Raw genomic sequence first — 18526 nt, forward strand, 5'->3', positions numbered from 1 at the left:
GAGGGTTACCAGGGAAACCGGGGCACGGGAGGGGAGGGGGAGCGGAGAGGGTTACCCCGGCAACCAGGCTCGCCAGCCGCAATCGGCCGCTACGGCCCAGAGATCGGGAGGCGGAGAGGGGAGGAGGGTTACCAAGGCAACCGGGCCCGGCCAGCCGCAATTGGCCATCTCAGGCCCCCCTCCCCACCTCTCTCTCTCTCTCTCTCTCTCCCCTTTCCCCTCCTCCCCTCCCTCCCCCTCCCTCACACTCCCTCCTCCCCCTCCCTCCCCCTCTCCCTCCCTCCTCCTCCTCCCCCCTCCCCCCTCCCCCTCCCCCTCCCCCCTCTCCCCCTCCCTCCTCCCCATCCCTCCCTCTCCCCCTCCCTCCCCCTCACACCCTCCCTCCCTCAACCCCCTCCCACTCTCCCTCCCTCCCCCTCCCTCCCTCCCCCTCCCCCCTCCCCCTCCCTCCCTCCCCCCTCCCTCCCTCCCTCTCCCCCTGCCTCCCCCTCCCTCCCCCTCCCTCTCCCTCCCTCTCCCTCCCTCTCCCCCCTCCTTCTCGCTCTCTCTCTTCCCCCCCAAGTCGCGCTCTCTCTTCCCCCCCCCAGTCGCGCTCTCTCTTCCCCCCCCAGTCGCGCTCTCTCTTCCCCCCCCAGTCGCGCTCTCTCTTCCCCCCCCAGTCGCGCTCTCTCTTCCCCCCCCAGTCGCGCTCTCTCTCCCCCCCCAGTCGCTCTCTCTCTTCCCCCCCCCAGTCGCTCGCTCTCTTCCCCCCCAGTCGCTCGCTCTCTTCCCCCCCAGTCGCTCGCTCTCTTCCCCCCCAGTCGCTCGCTCTCTTCCCCCCAGTCGCTCGCTCTCTTCCCCCCCAGTCGCTCGCTCTCTTCCCCCCCAGTCGCTCGCTCTCTTCCCCCCGTCGCTCGCTCTCTTCCCCCCAGTCGCTCGCTCTCTTCCCCCAGCTCTCTTCCCCCCAGTCGCTCGCTCTCTTCCCCCCCAGTCGCTCGCTCTCTTCCCCCCCAGTCGCTCGCTCTCTTCCCCCCCCGGTCGCTCGCTCTCTTCCCCCCCCCGGTCGCTAGCTCGCTCTCTTCCCCCCCCCGGTCGCTCGCTCGCTCTCTTCCCCCCCCCGGTCGCTCGCTCTCTTCCCCCCCCGGTCGCTCGCTCTCTTCCCCCCCCGGTCGCTCGCTCTCTTCCCCCCCCTGTCGCTCGCTCTCTTCCCCCCCCAGTCGCTCGCTCTCTTCCCCCCCCAGTCGCTCGCTCTCTTCCCCCCCCAGTCGCTCGCTCTCTTCCAACAACAACATGCCTTCGAAAAAGCCTCGGCACCGCCGGGCACTCCAGCTAGTATAGCATAAATCGCTCAAAGAATCCCTCAATATGACAAGTCCCTCGGGGCAAGAGAAGAGAAAGTAAACAACAGAAGATGTTCTTTGTGCTTTACTTGTGGCGTTAATGGGAGGCCAAGGGGGAGATAAAATGAAAAGAGTTGTCTCTCGCAGAGATAACATGATGGTAAACCACCCAGTCAGAGTTCTGTAAACATTGTTCCCCATCAGAATCAGCTCTTTCACTTCACTTTTACTTTTGGATTCTCGGGTCCCTCCAGTTTCAGTCTGGGAAAGCAGCTCAATTTTCTTTTCCACTGACGGCAGTCCCACCACAGCCCCGCACCACCCCCAACCCCCGCACCACCCCCAACCCCGGCACCAACTCCCGACCCCGGCACCAACTCCCGACCCCGGCACCAACTCCCGACCCCGGCACCAACTCCCGACCCCGGCACCAACTCCCGACCCCGGCACCAACTCCCGACCCCGGCACCAACTCCCGACCCCCGGCACCAACTCCCGACCCCCGGCACCAACTCCCGACCCCCGGCACCAACTCCCGACCCCCGCACCAGCTCCCAGCCCCCGCACCAGCTCCCCGCCCCCGCACCAATTCCCGACCCCGCACCAACTCCCGACCCCCGCACCAACTCCCGGCCCCCGCACCAGCCCCCCGCCCCCGCACCAGCCCCCCGCCCCCGCCCCCGCACCCGCACCCCCAACCCTCGAACCAACTCCCAAACCCGCAACCCCCGCAGCCCCCCAACACCCACACCATCCCCAACCCCCAGACCCCGCACCCCCCCAACCCTCGCACCCCCGCACCCCCCCGCACCCACCAAACCCCCGCACCAACTCCCAAACCCGCAACCCCCAACCCCCGCAGCCCCCCAACACCCGCACCATCCCCAACCCCCGCAGCCCCCAACCCTCGAACCAACTCCCAAACCCACCACTCCCAACCCCCGCACCCCCCCAACCCTCGCACCAACGCCCAAACCCGCAGCCCCCCAACACCCGCACCATCCCAGACCCCGCACCCCCCCCAATCCCCGCACCCCCCCCAATCCCCGCACCCCCCCAATCCCCGCACCCCCCAATCCCCGCACCCCCCAATCCCCGCACCCCCCCAATCCCCGCACACCCCCCAACCCGCACCACCCCCAATCCCCGCACCAGCGCCCAACCCCCGCACCAGCTCCCAACCCCCGCACCAGCTCCCCAACCCCCGCACCAGCTCCCAACCCCCGCACCCCCCCAAATCTCGCCCCCGCACCCCCCCGACCCCCGCACCCCCCGACCCCCGCACCAACTCCCGACCCCCGCAGCCCCCCGCACCAACTCCCCAACCCCCGCACTCCCCAACCCCCGCACCAATTCCCAGCCCCCGCACCAACTCCCAACCACCTCACACCCCCCCAACCCCCGCACCCCCCAACCCCCGCACCAACTGCCAACCCCCGCACCACCTCCCCCCAACCCCCGCCCTCACCCCACCCCCGCACCAACCCCCGCATCCTCGCAACCCCACAACCCCCACTTTATATTCCATCTGCCTTGTTCTCGCCCACTCACTGAGCCTGTCGAGATCCCCTTGAAGCCTCTTCACATCCTCTTCGCAACTGCCACTGCCACCTAGCTTTGTTTCATCAGCAAATTTGGAAATGTTACATTCAGTCCCCTCATCCAAATCATTGATATAGATTGTGAATAGCTGGGGCCCAAGCACCGATCCTTACGGTACCTCACTAGTCACAGCCTGCCATCCTGAAAAAGTCCTGTTTATCCCTACTCTTTGTTTTCTGTCTGTTAACCAATTCTCAATCCATGTTAGTATATTACCCCCAATTCCATGTGCCCTAATTTTGTTCATAACCTCGTGTGTGGGACCTTATCGAAGGCCTTCTGAAAATCCTGAAGAGGATGTGGATGCTAGGGGTCATTTGGAACTTTCAAGACTGAGATCAGTAGATTTTTGTTCGGCAAGGGAATCAAGGAATACGGAGTTAAGATACAGATCAGCCATGATGTGATTGAATGGCAAAGCGAACTCGAGGGGCTGAATGGCCTCCTCCTGTTCCTATGCTCAGAGTTTGGAGGTTGTGGTCAGGAATGAGTTAAAGTGTGAGACGGTGGGCTGAGTCTGGATTTTGACATGACGAGGATGCAGGGAGCAGGAAGAGTGTGTAGGACAGGGGCGGGGGAGGTAGGGACAAACCTGCGACATTCGAGATCCGAGTCCAGCTGACAGGGAGGAGATCAGCTCAATCCTCCGAGAACAGTGTTTGCGGAAGGCATTGTACTGGGGGGGGCGGTGGTGTGGGGGCATTGCCACCTCACCTTGAGGGAATCCGAGCACTGTCCCGAATACTTGGCTAGGTGACGCCATCCCCTCTCTGATCCTCGCACCACCAGTCAGTTACCTTTAACAAAGTATGGGCACCCCTCCCAACATACCAGTTAGCTCCTCAGGTCAGGCTTTAAGGTAAATAAATATTTGATCTGCCTGGCTCGTAAGTGATTAATGCCCCTTGTTCAATGAACTCTCTAACTCCATCATCACCAACACTAATTAAAGGTTGAACGTAGCAGCTTCACTCAGTGCTGGCCTTTAAATAAATAATTTGATGACGAGTGGAAAGATATCAATGAAACTGTATGCACAGCTGCCCTGATGGGCCAATACTGAAGGTACAGCTCCAGTAGACTTGGATCCTTGCACATCACTAGCCCCATTAGATGCACGCCTCTGATTGTGCCGAGCTGGGATGGTGGGGTGGGGTGCGGGGGGTAGTGGGGGTTGTTAGAGCACTACAATTAGCCTCAGTGTCTCAGAACAAATCAGCCAGGGTTCTTGCTCCTCATCACAGTCCAGTCACTCTCCGCTGCAAACTGTGTTTGTCAACAAGATCAGCTTCCTGGATCACCCAAGCGTGCAGACCCCTTTGTTTAGATTCCAGCCTGTAAATCACTCCCGGGTATCTGTTATTCTATATATAAACCACCCGAACCCCTCGATTAGATTCCAGCCTGTAACGCGCTCCTGGGTATCTGTTATTCTATATATAAACCACCCGAAACCCGTTGTTTAGATTCTAGCCTGTAATTCACTCCTGGGTATCTGTTACTCTATATATAAACCACCCGAACCCCTCAATTAGATTCCAGCCTGTAACTCACTCCCGGGTATCTGTTACTCTATATATAAACCACCCGAACCCCTCGACTAGATTCCAGACTGTAACTCACTCACGAATATCTGTTATTCTATATATAAACCACCCAAACCCCTTTGATTAGATTCCAGCCTGTAATTCACTCCCGGGTATCTGTTACTCTATATAAAAACCCCCGAACCCCTCGACTAGATTCCAGACTGTAACTCACTCACGAATATTTGTTATTCTATATATAAACCACCCGAACCCCTTTGATTAGATCCCAGACTGTAACTCACTCACGAATATCTGTTACTCTATATATAAACCACCCGAACCCCTCAATTAGATTCCAGCCTGTAACTCACTCCCGGGTATTTGTTATTCTATATATAAACCCCCCGAACCCCTTTGATTAGATTCCAGCCTGTAATTCACTCACGAATATCTGTTATTCTATATTTTAACCACCCGAACCCCTGGATTAGATTCCAGCCTGTAACTCACTCCTGGGTATCTGTTATTCAATATATAAACCACCCGAACCCCTGGATTAGATTCCAGACTGTAACTCACTCCCGGGTATCTGTTATTCAATATATAAACCACCCGAACCCCTGGATTAGATTCCAGACTGTAATTCACTCCCGGGTATTTGTTACTCTATATTTTAACCACCCGAACCCCTCAATTAGATTCCAGCCTGTAACTCACTCCCGGGTATTTGTTATTCTATATATAAACCACCCGAACCCCTTTGTTTAGATCCCAGACTGTAACTCACTCCCGGGTATCTGTTACTCTATATTTTAACCACCCGAACCCCTGGATTAGATTCCAGCCTGTAACTCACTCCCGGGTATTTGTTATTCTATATATAACAGAATTTCTTCATCCCTGTTTGGCATAAAAGTAAAACAAAAAAGGTGACTCAATCATGGCTAACAAGGAAAATTAGGGATAGCATAAGATCCAAGGAGAGGATATATAATTTGGCCAGAAAAAGCAGCAAACCTGAGGATTGGGAGCAGTTTAGGATTCAGCAAAGGAGGACAAAGGGATTAATTAAGAGGGGGACATTAGATTATGAGAGTAAGCTTTCAGGGAACATAAAAACTGACTGTAAAAGCTTCTACAGATATGTGAAGAGAAAAAGATTGGTGAAGTCAAGCGTAGGTCCCTTGCAGTCAGAATCAGGGGAATTTATAATGGGGAACAAAGAAATCGGAGACCAATTAAATACATACTTTGGTTCTGTCTTCACTAAGGAGGACACAAATAACCTCCCAGAGATGTCGGGGAACATAGAGTCTAATGAGAGAGAGGAACTGAAAGAAATCAGTATTTGTAGGGAAATGGTGTTAGGGAAATTGACGGGATTGAAGGCCGAGAAATCACCAGGACCTGATAATCTACATCCTAGGGGACTTAAGGAAGTGGCCCTAGAGATAGTAGATGCATTGCTGGTCATCTTCCAAAATTCTATAGCCTCTGGAACAGTTCGCATGGATTGGAGGATAGCTAATGTAACCCCACTATTTTAAAAAGGTGGGAGAGAGAAAGCGGGGAATTATAGACCGGTAAGTCTGACATCGGTAGTGGGGAAAATGCTAGAGTCCATTATAAAAGATGTAATAGCAGAGCACTTGGAAAACAGGATCGGACAAAGTCAACATGGATTTTCAAAAAGTAAATCATGCTTGACTAATCTACTCGAATTTTTTGAGGCTGTAACTGGTAGAATAGATAAGGGAGAACCAGTGGATGTGGTGTATTTGGACTTTCAGAAGGCTTTCGATAAGGTCCCGCATAAGAGATCAGCGTGCAAAGTTAAAGCACACAGAATTGGGGGTAAGGTACAGTCCTGGATAGAGAACTGGTTGGCAGACAGGAAGCAAAGAGTTGGAATAAACGGGTCTTTTTCCGAGGGGCAGGCAGTGATTGGTGGGGTACCGCAGGGATCAGTGCTAGGACCCCAGCTATTCACAATATATATAAATGGTCTAGATGAGGGAACTAGATGTAATATCTCCAAGTTTGCAGATGACACAAAGCTGGGTGGGTGTGTGTGCTGTGAGGAGGATGCAGAGAAACTCCAGTATGATTTGGACAGGTTGGGTGATTGGGCAGAAGCATGGCAAATGTGGATAAATGCGAGGTTATCCACTTCGGTTGCAAAAACAGGAAGACAGATTATTATCTGAATGGCAATAGATTGGGAAAAGGGGATGTGCAACAAGACCTGGGTGTCCTTGTGCTCCAGTCACTGAAGGTAAGCATGCAGGTGCAGCAGGCGGTTAAGAAGGCAAATGGTATGTTGGCCTTCATAATGAAAGGATTCGAGTACAGGAGCAAGGATGTCTTGCTGCAGTTGTACAGGGCCTTGGTGAGACCACACCTTGAGTATTGTGTGCAGTTTTGTTCGCCTTATCTGAGGAAGGATGTTCTTGCCATTGAGGGAGTTCAGCGAAGATTCACCTGGCTGATACCTGGGATGGCAGGAATGACGTATGAGGAGAGATTGGGTCAATTAGGCTTATATTCGCTAGAGTTTAGAAGAATGAGAGGGGCTCTCATTGAAACTTATAAAATTCTAACAGGACTAGACAGACTAGATGCAGAAAGGATGTTCCCGATGGCGAGGAGTCCAGAACCAGGGGTCACAGTCTAAGGATAAGGGGTAAGCCATTTAGGACTGAGATGAGGAGGAATTTCTTCACCCAGAGAGTGGTGAACCTGTGGAATTATCTACCACATAATGCAGTTGAGGCCAATTCATTAAATATATTGGCCTAGAAATTTGGGTCGGGGGCTTCCAGCGGTTTTAAGCCCCCGACCTGCACTTATCTTGCGCGCCGGCCGTTGAGCTGTGGGCCCGCGTGGTATTCCGATCCTGGGCCTGCTCCAACTGCCGGCGCACAGTGCTTGCGTATCCCAGGGGCGCAGTTAGTTCGAAGCGTCCCCTGGGATCACGTGGGCCATGGGGAGCCAATCGGAGCAGGGAATGATTCATTCATAAGTTTGACAGGAAGTGCTGTCAAACTTAGAAATTCTACGGCCCCAAAACATCACTAAATCTTCAAATAATTTTTTTTTTAAATCACATTTTTTAAATAAACTATAAATTACATGAAATAGCTATTTTAAACAATAATTTAAATTTTTGAAAAAAATAATTTTATTTTCTAACGGGGCTAAAAATAAACTTACCTTTCTTTAAAGTACTGTATTTAAAAATAATAAACCTGTGGAAAAAATGTTTTAATTTTAATTAATTCACCACTTACCTTGTAAAAAGCAGGCCATGTAAATTCTGGAGACTTACCCTCCCGGGAAAACCTGCAAAAAAAACATAAGTTCGATGCGCACGCACAGCCTCTCCTGCACATGCGTTCGAACTCTGAACCCCTTCGTTCAAGGGAACGGAAGTGCCAGTTTCCCACGCATGCGCAGTGCATGCAGGAAACCGGCACTTCCATTGGGCCTGCGGGTGAGTACCCCGTGCGTACTCACCCGTGGAGACCCGAAGTACTGGCCCAAATTCAAGAAGGAGTTAGATATATTTCTTAAGGCTAAAGGGATCAAGGGATTTGGGGAGAAAGCAGGGACAGGGTACTGAATTTGGATGATCAGCCATGATCTCATTAAATGATGGAACAGGCTCGAGGGGCCGAATGGCCTACTCCTGCTCCTATCTTCTATGTTTTTATGTTTCTATAGACCACCCGAACCCCTCGAGTAGATTCCAGCCTGTAACTCACACCCGGGTATCTGTTATTCTATATATAAACGCCCAGAACCCCTTGATTAGATCCCAGCTTGAAACTCACTTTTGAGTCTCTGTTATTCTTTATATAAACCACCCAATTACCTCAATTAGATTCTAGTCTGTAACTCACTCTCGGGTATCTGTTATTTTAGTCTATATAAGAGTCTCTCTTTCTGATGTATAAAAAGTAAATCATCCAGAATGTAAATTGGCCTGCTGAGTTGCCCAAGTGGAAGTTATACCACAATCGCTCTCATTGCAAGATAGTGGAACAGGTAGAATATATCCCAGTACTTGGCAGTTTAAGCGTCCAGTGATCTGTGTTACTATTACAAATTGAAATCATTTAGGTATTTACAGAAACACAAATGTCTTTGACATCATGTAAAAGTGGCTGAGGTGTGTCGAGAGGGCAGTGAGTTCGCCACCTCTGGCGGTCCTAGTTCTGGTTTCACGTCTCAACTCTTTCCTTTCTCCTTTCAGGCTGCTGGCCACGGCTGCGACGCACTTCAATCTGCGGACATTGAGAGCAGTCCGTGTGCTGAGACCACTGAAGCTGGTGTCGGGGATTCCCAGTGAGTTCACCGTTAGCGTGCTGCAGAGTCGCAGGCGGAATGTTTTACAAAGTCGCTCATCTGCGGGTAGCGGGGTTAGCACTTGGATGATAGAGCTCCTTCTACACTGTCTCCTCAAACACTCCCAGGGCAGGTACAGCATGGGTTAAATACAGAGAAAAGCTCCCTCTACACTGTCCCATCAAACACTCCCAGGGCAGGTACAGCACAGGTTAGATACAGAGTAAAGCTCCCTCTACACTGTCTCCTCAAACACTCCCAAGGCAGGTACAGCACAGGTTAGATACAGAGTAAAGCTCCCTCTACACTGTATCCTCAAACACTCCCAGGGCAGGTACAGCACAGGTTAGATACAGAGTAAAGCTCCCTCTACACTGTCTCCTCAAACACTCCCAAGGCAGGTACAGCACGGGTTAGATACAGAGTAAAGCTCCCTCTACACTGTATCCTCAAACACTCCCAGGGCAGGTACAGCATGGGGTAGATACAGAGTAAAGCTCCCTCTACACTGTCCCTCGGGGGAGTGTTTGTTAGTGCTCTGGGGGAGAGTTTAAACTAAAATGGCAGGTGGTTGGGAACCTGAGCAGGGGGACAGAGGAAAGGGAAACAAGGATAACAGCAAAAGATAGGAAGGAGAATAACAAAAGTGACAGGCAGAGAAATCAAGGGTTTAAATCAAACATGGCCACATTAAATAATAATTCTAAAAGATCTAAGAGCGTTAAAAAAACAAGCCTGAAGGCTTTGTATCTTAATGTGAGGATCATTCATAATAAGGTGGATGAATTAGCTGCGCAAATAGAGGTAAACGAATATGATATGATTGGGATTACGGAAACATGGCTCCAGGGTGGCCAAGGCTGGGAACTCAACATCCAGGGGTATTCAATATTCAGGAAAGATAGGCAAAAAGGAAAAGGAGGCGGGGTAGCATTGCTGGTTAAAGAGGGGATTAACACAACTGAAAGGAAAGATATTAGCTCTGATGATGTGGAATCTGTATGGGTAGAACTGAGAAATACCATGGGGCAGCAAACGTTAGTGGGAGTGGTATATAAACCTCCAAAGAGTAATGCGGAGGTCGAGGATGGCATTAAATATGAAATTAGAAAAGCGTGCAATAAGGGCACAGCAGTTATCATGGGTGACTTTAATCTACATAATGATTGGGCTAACCAAATTAGTAACAATATTGTGGAGGAGGAATTCCTGGAGTGTATACGGGATGGTTTCCTGGACCAATATGTCGAGGCACCAACTAGAGATCAGGCCATCTTAGACTGGGTATTATGTAATGAGAAAGGATTAATTAGCAATCTTGTTGTGCAAGGCCTCTTGGGTCGGAGCGATCATAATATGATCGAATTCTTCATTAAGATGGAGAGTGAAATAATTGACTCAGAGACTAGGGTCCTGAATTTAAATAAAGGAGACTACAATGGCATGAGGTGCGAGTTGGGTAGGATTGATTGGGGAATGTCACTCAAAGGGTTGACGGTGGATGGGCAATGGCAAACATTCAACGTTCGCATGGATGAACTACAGAATTTGTTCATCCCAGTTTGGCAAAAATAAAACAAAAAAGGTGACTCAACCATGGCTAACAAGGGAAATTAGGGATAGCATAAGATCCAAGGAGAGGACATATAAATTGGCCAGAAAAAGCAGTAAACCTGAGGATTGGGAGCAGTTTAGGATCCAACAAAGGAGGACAAAGGGATTAATTAAGAGGGGGAAAATAGAGTATGAGAGTAAGCTTGCAGGGAACATAAAAACTGACTGTAAAAGCTTTTATACATATGTGAAGAGAAAAAGATTGGTGAAGTCAAATGTAGGTCCCTTGCAGTCAGAATCAGGGGAATTTATAATGGGGAACAAAGAAATGGCAAGCCAATTAAATACATACTTTGGTTCTGTCTTCACAAAGGAGGACACAAATAACCTCCCAAAGATGTTGGGGAACATAGGGTCCAATGAAAGGGAGGAACTGATAGAAATTAGTATTTGTAGGGAAATGGTGTTGAATGGCGGAGCAGGCTCGAGGGGCCGAATGGCCTACTCCTGCTCCTATCTTCTATGTTTCTATGTCCCATCAAACACTCCCAGGGCAGGTACAGCATGGGTTAGATACAGAGTAAAGCTCCCTCTACACTGTCTCATCCAGCACTCCCAGGGCAGGTACAGCATGGGTTAGATACAGAGTAAATCTCCCTCTACACTGTCCCATCAAACACTCCCAGGGCAGGTACAGCTCGGGTTAGATACAGAGTAAAGCTCCCTCTACACTGTCTCCTCAAACACTCCCAGGGCAGGTACAGCATGGGTTAGATACAGAGTAAAGCTCCCTCTACACTGTCCCATCAAACACTCCCAGGGCAGGTACAGCACGGGTTGAAGGCCGATAAATCCCCAGGGTCTGATAATCTACATCCTAGGGTACTTAAGGAAGTGGCCCTAGAAATAGTAGATGCATTGCTGATCATCTTCCAACATTCGACGGAATCTGGAACAGTACCCATGGATTGGAGGGTAGCTAATGTAACCCCACTATTCAAAAAAGGTGGTAGAGAGAAAACGGGGAATTACAGACCGGTAAGCCTGACATCGGTAGTGGGGAAAATGCTAGAGTCCATTATAAAAGATGTAATAGCAGAGCATTTGGAAAACAGTGACGGGATCGGACAAAGTCAACATGGATTTACAAAAGGTAAATCGTGCTTGACTAATCTACTGGAATTTTTTGAGGATGTAACTGGTAAAATAGATAAGGGAGAACCAGTGGATGTGGTGTATTTGGACTTTCAGAAGGCTTTCGATAAAGTCCCGCATAAGAGATTAGCGTGTAAAGTTAAGGCACATGGGATTAGGGGCAAGGTATTGATTTGGATAGAGAACTGGTTGGCAGACAGAAAGCAAAGAGTTGGAATAAATGGGTCTTTTTCCGAGTGGCAGGCAGTGACTGGTGGGGCACCGCAGGGATCGGTCCTTGGACCCCAGCTATTCACAATATATATTAATGATCTAGACAAGGGAACTAGATGTAATATCTCCAAATTTGCAAACGACACAAAGCTGGGTGGGCGTGTGTGCTGTGAGGAGGATGCCGAGAAACTCCAGGATGATTTGTATAGGTTGGGTGATTGGGCAGAAGCATGGCAGATGCAATATAACGTGGATAAATGTGTGGTTATCCACTGTGGTGGCAAAAACAGGAAGGCAGATTATTATCTGAATGGCAATAGATTGGGGAAGTGCAACGAGACCTGGGTGTCCTTGTGCACCAGTCGCTGAAGGTAAGCATGCAGGTGCAGCAGGCGGTAACGAAGGCAAATGGTATGTTGGCCTTCGTAGTGAGAGGGTTTGAGTACAGGAACAAGGATGTCTTGCTGCAGTTGTACAGGGCCTTGGTGAGACCACATCTTGAGTATTGTGTGCAGTTTTGGTCGCCTTATCTGAGGAAGGATGTTCTTGCCATGGAAGGAGTTCAGCGAAGATTCACCAGGCTGATACCTGGGATGGCAGGAATGACGTATGAGGAGAGATTGGGTCGATTGGGCTTGTACTCGCTGGAGTTTAGAAGAATGAGAGGGGATCTCATCGAAACTTATAAAATTCTAACAGGACTAGACAGTCTAGATGCTGGAAGGATGTTCCCGATGGTCTGGGAGTCCAGAACCAGGGGTCACAATCTAAGGATAAGGGGTAAGCCATTTAGGACAGAGATGAGGAGGAATTTCTTCACCCAGAGGGGGGTGAGTGGAATTCTCTGCCAAAGAAGGCAGTAGAGGCCAATTCATTAAATATATTCAAGAAGGATTTGGATATATTTCTTAAGGCTAAAGGGATCAAGGGTTATGGGGAGAAATCCGGTACCGGGTACTGAATTTGGATGATCAGCCATGATCGCATTGAATGGCGGAGCAGGCTCGAGGGGCCGAATGGCCTACTCCTACTCCTATCTTCTATGTTTCTATATTTCTCTACACTGTGCCATCAAACACTCCCAATGCAAGTACAGCACGGGAGAGATACAGAGTAAAGCACCCTCTACACTGTCCCCATCAAACTCCCAGGGCAGGTACAGCACGGGTTAGATACAGAGTAAAACTTCCTCTACACTGTCCCATCAAACACTCACAGGGCAGGTACAGCACGGGAAAGATACAGAGTAAAGGTCCCTCTACACTGTCCCCATCAAACTCCCAGGGCAGGTACAGCACGGGTTAGATATAGAGTAATGCTTCCTCTACACTGTCCCATCAAACACTCACAGGGCAGGTACAGCACGGGAGAGATACAGAGTAAAGGTCCCTCTACACTGTCCCATCAAACACTCCCAGGGCTGGTATAACACGGGTTAAATTCATCATAGCCAACAGAGACATTTCTCTAGATGACAACAGTGACTGCACTTGACTGTAATGTGCTTTGGGACATCAAGAGGCCGTGAAAGGTGATGTATAAGCTCTGGAATTCGCTCCCTAAATCTCTCCGCCTCGCAACCTCGCTCTCCTCCTTTAAGACTCTCCTTAAATCCTACCTCTTTCACCAAGTTTTTGGTCACCTGCCCTAATTATTCCTTATGTGGCTCATTGAGAGCTTTTTTTAGTCCTATACCACTCCTGTGAAGCACCTTGGGACATTTTACTGCATTAAAGGTGCACTATAGATACAAGTTCCTTCTTTTCTTTCCGTCTTACTTTCACTTCAACAGTCTGGTCCAGATTGAAATCAATCTCCTACAGGCCAAAGCATGCCTCCCATAACGAACCAGTCCCCCTGTCCCCCAAAATAACACACCGGTCCCCCTGTCCCCAATCGTAGGGGCCCCTTTTCTATGACTTGTTTTTAACTCCTCCTCCCCTCCAGTTGTTATCCACTTGGATTTTCTGCTCAAGTGTCTGGAGTGGGTCTTGAACGCACGACCTTCTGACTCAGAGGCAAGTGTGCTATCCATTGAGCCACGGCTGACCACGCAAGATTATCTATGTGTGTGTGAGGGGAGGCGTGGAGAGCTGACCTGAGAGGTTGGCAGAGTGTTCCCGGAGTATGGCAGGGAGGCTGCACTGAGTGTGCCGCTCTGACGCCTGTCTTGTGTTCCTCCCTTATAGGTTTGCAGATTGTGCTGAAGTCCATCATGAAGGCGATGGTCCCCCTGCTCCAGATTGGCCTGCTCCTCTTCTTCGCCATCCTCATGTTTGCTATCATCGGCCTGGAGTTCTACTACGGCAAGCTGCACCGCACCTGCTCCAAGTCTCAAGCTGGTAAGTGCTGCCAGAATGGCCCTCGACCAATCCCAAATCAGGAGGGCCCTTAGCCAATCACAAACCAGGAGCGCTCTTGGCCAATCACGCACCAGGAGGGCCCTTGGCCAATCACAAACCAGGAGGACCCTCGGACAATCACAAACCTGGAGGGCCCTCGCCCGATTCCAGAGTAGGAGGGCCTTCGGCCAGTCCAAGATTAGGAAGGCCCTCGGCCAATCCCAGACTAGGAGGGGCAAAGGGTATACCTGAGCCCATAGCAACTGGATTTGGATGAGCATGTAGAAAAGGAGGAGCGAGGGCGATATGACCTTGCACAGATGAGGGATGAGGGACAAGGGATGACCAGGCATGCACAACTGATTTATGGGAAGTGACCAGGCATGCACAACTGATTTATGGGAAGTGACCAGACATGCACAACTGATTTATGGGAAGTGACCAGGCATGCACAACTGATTTATGGGAAGTGACCAGGCATGCACAACTCATTTATGGGAAGTGACCAGGCATGCACAACTGATTTATGGGAAGTGACCAGGCATGTACAACTGATATAAAAACAGAAAATTCTGGAAATACTCAGCAGGTCGGGCAGCATCTGTAGAGAGAGAAACAGAGTTAATGTTTCAGGTCGATGACCCTTCATCAGAACTGGAAAAAGTTGGAGATGTAATAGGTTTTTAAGCAACTGCAGGGACAGGGAGAGGGGGGAGTGGAGGAAAGAACAAAAGGGAAGGTTTGTGATAGGATGGAAGGCAGGAGCGATTTAAAAGACAAAAGGGATGAAGGTGCAAGGCAAAAGGAGATGGTAATGGGACAAGTTAAGAAACAAAAGATGAGTCTAGATGAAGTGTAAATGACTGGCAGAATCATTAACAGCTGCCATGTGAGAGAGAAAAAAAATGATAGGGGCAGCGCTTATGGTCTGAAATTGTTGCACTCAATGTTGAGTCCAGAAAGCTGTAATGTGCCTAATCGAAAGATGAGGTGCTGTTCCTTGAGCTTACATTGAGCTTCATTGGAACAGTGTAAGAGACCAAGGACAGAGGGGTCAAAGTGGGAGTGGAGCAGAGAATTAAAGTGACAGGGGACCAGAAGCTCGGGGCCACCCTTACAGACTGAACGGAGGTGTTCCGCAAAGCAGTCACCCAATCTGCGTTTGGTCGCCCCAATGTAGAGGAGACTGCATCGTGAGCAGCGAATACAGTATATTAAATTGCAAGAAGTCCAAGTAAATCGCTGTTTCACCTGGAAGGAGTCTTTGGGGCCCTGGACAGTGGGAAGTGAGGAGTTAAAAGGGCAGGTGTTGCATCTCCTGCGCTTGCACGGGAATGTGCCGGGCGAAGGGCAAGGGGTGTTGGGAATGTTAGAGGAGTGGACCAGGGTGTCGTGGAGGGAGCGGTCCCTTCGGAACGCTGAAATGGGAGGTGAGGGGAAGATGTGTTTGGTGGTGGGATCATGCTGGAAGTGGCAGAAATGGCGGAGGATGATTGGTTGAATATGGAGACTGTCGGGGTGAAAGGTGAGGACAAGGGGAACCCTATCGTTCCAGGAGGGAGGGAAAGGGGTGAGAGCAGAAGTGCAGGACATAGAACGGACACGGTCAAGGGCCATGTCAACCATGGTAGAGGGGAATCCTCAGTTGTGGAAAAAGGAAGACATATCAGAAGCACTAGTATGGAAGGTGGCATCGTCAGAGCAGATGCGGCGGAGATGCAGAAACTGGGAGAATGGAATAGAGTCCTTACAAGAAGTAGGGTGGGAGGAAGTGTAGTCCAGGTAGCTGTGGGAGTCAGTGGGCTTATAGTGAATGTTTGTCAATTGCCTATCCCCAGAGATGGAGACACAGAAGTCGAGGAAGGGAAGGGAAGAGTCGGAGATGGACCATGTGAAGGTGAGGGAAGAGTGGAAATTGGAAGCAAAGTGAATGAAATTATCTAGTTCAGGGCGAGAGTAGGAAATGGCACCAATATAGTCATGAATGTACCGGAAAAAGAGGTGAGTGAGGGGACCTGAGTAGGACTGGAACAAAGAATGTTCCACATATCCCACAAAAAGACAGGCATAGCTAGGACCCATGTATGTTCCCATAGCAACACCTTTAATTTGGTGGAAGTGAGTGGAATCAAAGGAGAAGTTGTTCAATGTGAGAACAAGTTCAGCCAGGCGGAGGAGGGTGGTGGTGGAATGGGACTGGTTGGGCCTGTGTTCAAGGAAGAAGCAGAGTGCTCTCAGTCCATCTTGGTGGGGGATGGAGGTGTAGAGGGATTGGCCGTCCATAGTGAAAAGGAGACAGAAAACTGAAAACTGTTAAAGTGGCGGAGGGCGTCGGAAGAGTCGCGGATGTAGGTGGGAAGAGACTGGACAAGGGGAGAAAATTTAGAATCAAGATAGGAAGAGATAAGTTCAGTAGGGCAAGAACAGGCTGAAACGATGGGTCTACCAGGGCAGTCCTGTTGGTGGATCTTGGGAAGGAGGTAGAAGCGGGCTGTGCAGGGTTGGGGAACTATGAGGTGGCGGCCGTGGAGAAAAGATCTCCAGAGGAGATGAGGTCAGTGACAGTCTTGGAAATAATGGCTTGATGTTCGGTAGTGGTGTCATGGTCCAGTGTGAGGTAGGAGGAGGTGTCGGAGAGTTGGCATTCAGCCTCCGCACGGTAGATGTCGGTACACCAAACAACAACAGCGCCACCCTTGTCAGCAGCTTTAATGACAATGTTGGGGTTGGATCTGAGAGAACGGAGTGCTGCAAGTTCAGAGAGAGGTAGGTTGGAGTGAATGAGGGGAGCAGAGAAATAGAGACGGCCGATGTCATGTCGGCAGATGGCAATGAAATGATCTAGAGAGGGTAAGAGGCCAGAAGGAGGGTGTTATGTTCATTAATAACTAGACATTCTTATGAACACAGCTAGCTTCTAGCTAGTCATTTATTCAGTACACGTCCTCTAGGTACAGCATCTGTAGAGATTCAGCATGTGTACTTCTGTGTGCAGGCAGCCATCTTGACTACTGCCTTGTGGGTAGCCTAGTGCATCATGGGTAGTGTAGTCTTAAACACATACAACCAAATATACAGCTCTATACAGCTCTACGGCTCCATCTAGTGTACCACTCTAGAATGACATTTATTTCATTGCTAGGGGGATAGAATATAAAAATAGGGAGGTATTGCTTCAGTTATACAAGGTATTGGTGAGACCGCACCTGGAATACTGCATACAGTTTTGGTGTCCATACTTAAGAAAAGACATACTTGCTCTCGAGTCAGTACAAAGAAGGTTCACTCGGTTAATCCCGGGGATGAGGGGATGGACATATGAGGAGAGGTTGAGTAGATTGCGACTCTACTCATTGGAGTTCAGAAGAATGAGAGGCGATCTTATTGAAACATATAAGATTGTGAAGGGGTTGGATCGGGTGGATGCGGGGAGGATGTTCCCGATGATGGGTGAAACTAGAACTTGGGGGCATAGTCTTAGAATAAGGGGCTGCTCTTTCAAATCTGAGATGAGGAGGAACTACTTCACTCAGAGGGTGGTAGGTCCATGGAATATGCTGCCCCAAAAAGCTGTAGAAGCTACATCATTAAATAAATTTAAAACAGAAATAGGCAGTTTCCTAGAAGTAAAGGGAATAAAGGGTTACGGGGAGCGGGCAGGAATTTGGACATGAGTCTAGGTTCGGATTGGTCATGGCCCTGTGGGTAGCGGAGCGGGCCCAGGGGCCGTGTAGCCTGATCCTGCTCCTATTTCGTGTGTCTAATTCTGTTAGATTCAGGAGATGGTTCTGTGATAGTAGATTGGCGGTTCTTATGTCCAGGTAGAACAAGAATTCTGAATACGGGAGAAAGGCTCAGCTGTGCGGGGGGGAAACTCCTGGCCAAAGAAGTGAGCACGGAGATAAAGGCGACGGAAAAAGAGCTCAGCATCCTGCAGAGCTGGAAATTAATTGAGGGGGGGGCGTAAGGGGATGAAGCTCAGGACTTTGCTGAGGACTGATCGCTCGGGTCAGAGAAAGGAAGGTCCGAGGGGATAGTGAAAACATGGCAAAGGGTGAGACTGGAAGAATGGATGGAGTCAGAGGAAAGTGAAGGGGAAGAAGTTTCCGGAGCAATGTTGGTGTCCAAGAGTTGTTGAAGTTTGCGATCCTTGACGCCTGAAAGGAAGAAAAAAAGTTTTTTTTTTCTGCTCTGACGATGCCACCTCCCATACTATGTTAGAAACATAGAAGATAGGAGCAGGAGTAGGCCATTCGGCCCCTCGAGCCTGCTCCGCCATTCAATGAGATCATGGCTGATCATCCAAATTCAGTACCCTGTCCCTGTTTTCTCCCCATATCCCTTAATCCCTTTAGCCTTAAGAAATATATCCAACTCCTTCTGGAATATATTTAATGAATTGGCCTCTACTGCCTTCTGTGGTAGAGAATTCCACAGATTCACCACTCTCTGGGTGAAGAAATTC

General features: G+C 49.9%; 1 protein-coding gene across 1 annotated transcript in view; it reads left to right on the forward strand.

The window, feature by feature from the left end:
• Nucleotides 1-18526, forward strand: part of LOC147121682 (putative voltage-dependent R-type calcium channel subunit alpha-1E) — a 1254166-nt gene that overhangs the window by 84987 nt on the left and 1150653 nt on the right. Inside the window, exons 3-5 of the mRNA XM_085977984.1 lie at nt 8706-8797; nt 13909-14061; nt 14714-14733. Of these exons, the coding sequence (XP_085834110.1) occupies nt 8706-8797; nt 13909-14061; nt 14714-14733 (265 nt within the window). The remainder of the gene's footprint in view (nt 1-8705; nt 8798-13908; nt 14062-14713; nt 14734-18526) is intronic.

The sequence above is a fragment of the Somniosus microcephalus genome, chromosome 3, assembly GCF_052327205.1.
Source record: "Somniosus microcephalus isolate GS21.2 chromosome 3, FLI_Smic_1.0, whole genome shotgun sequence".
NCBI classification, from domain to species: Eukaryota; Metazoa; Chordata; class Chondrichthyes; order Squaliformes; family Somniosidae; genus Somniosus; species Somniosus microcephalus.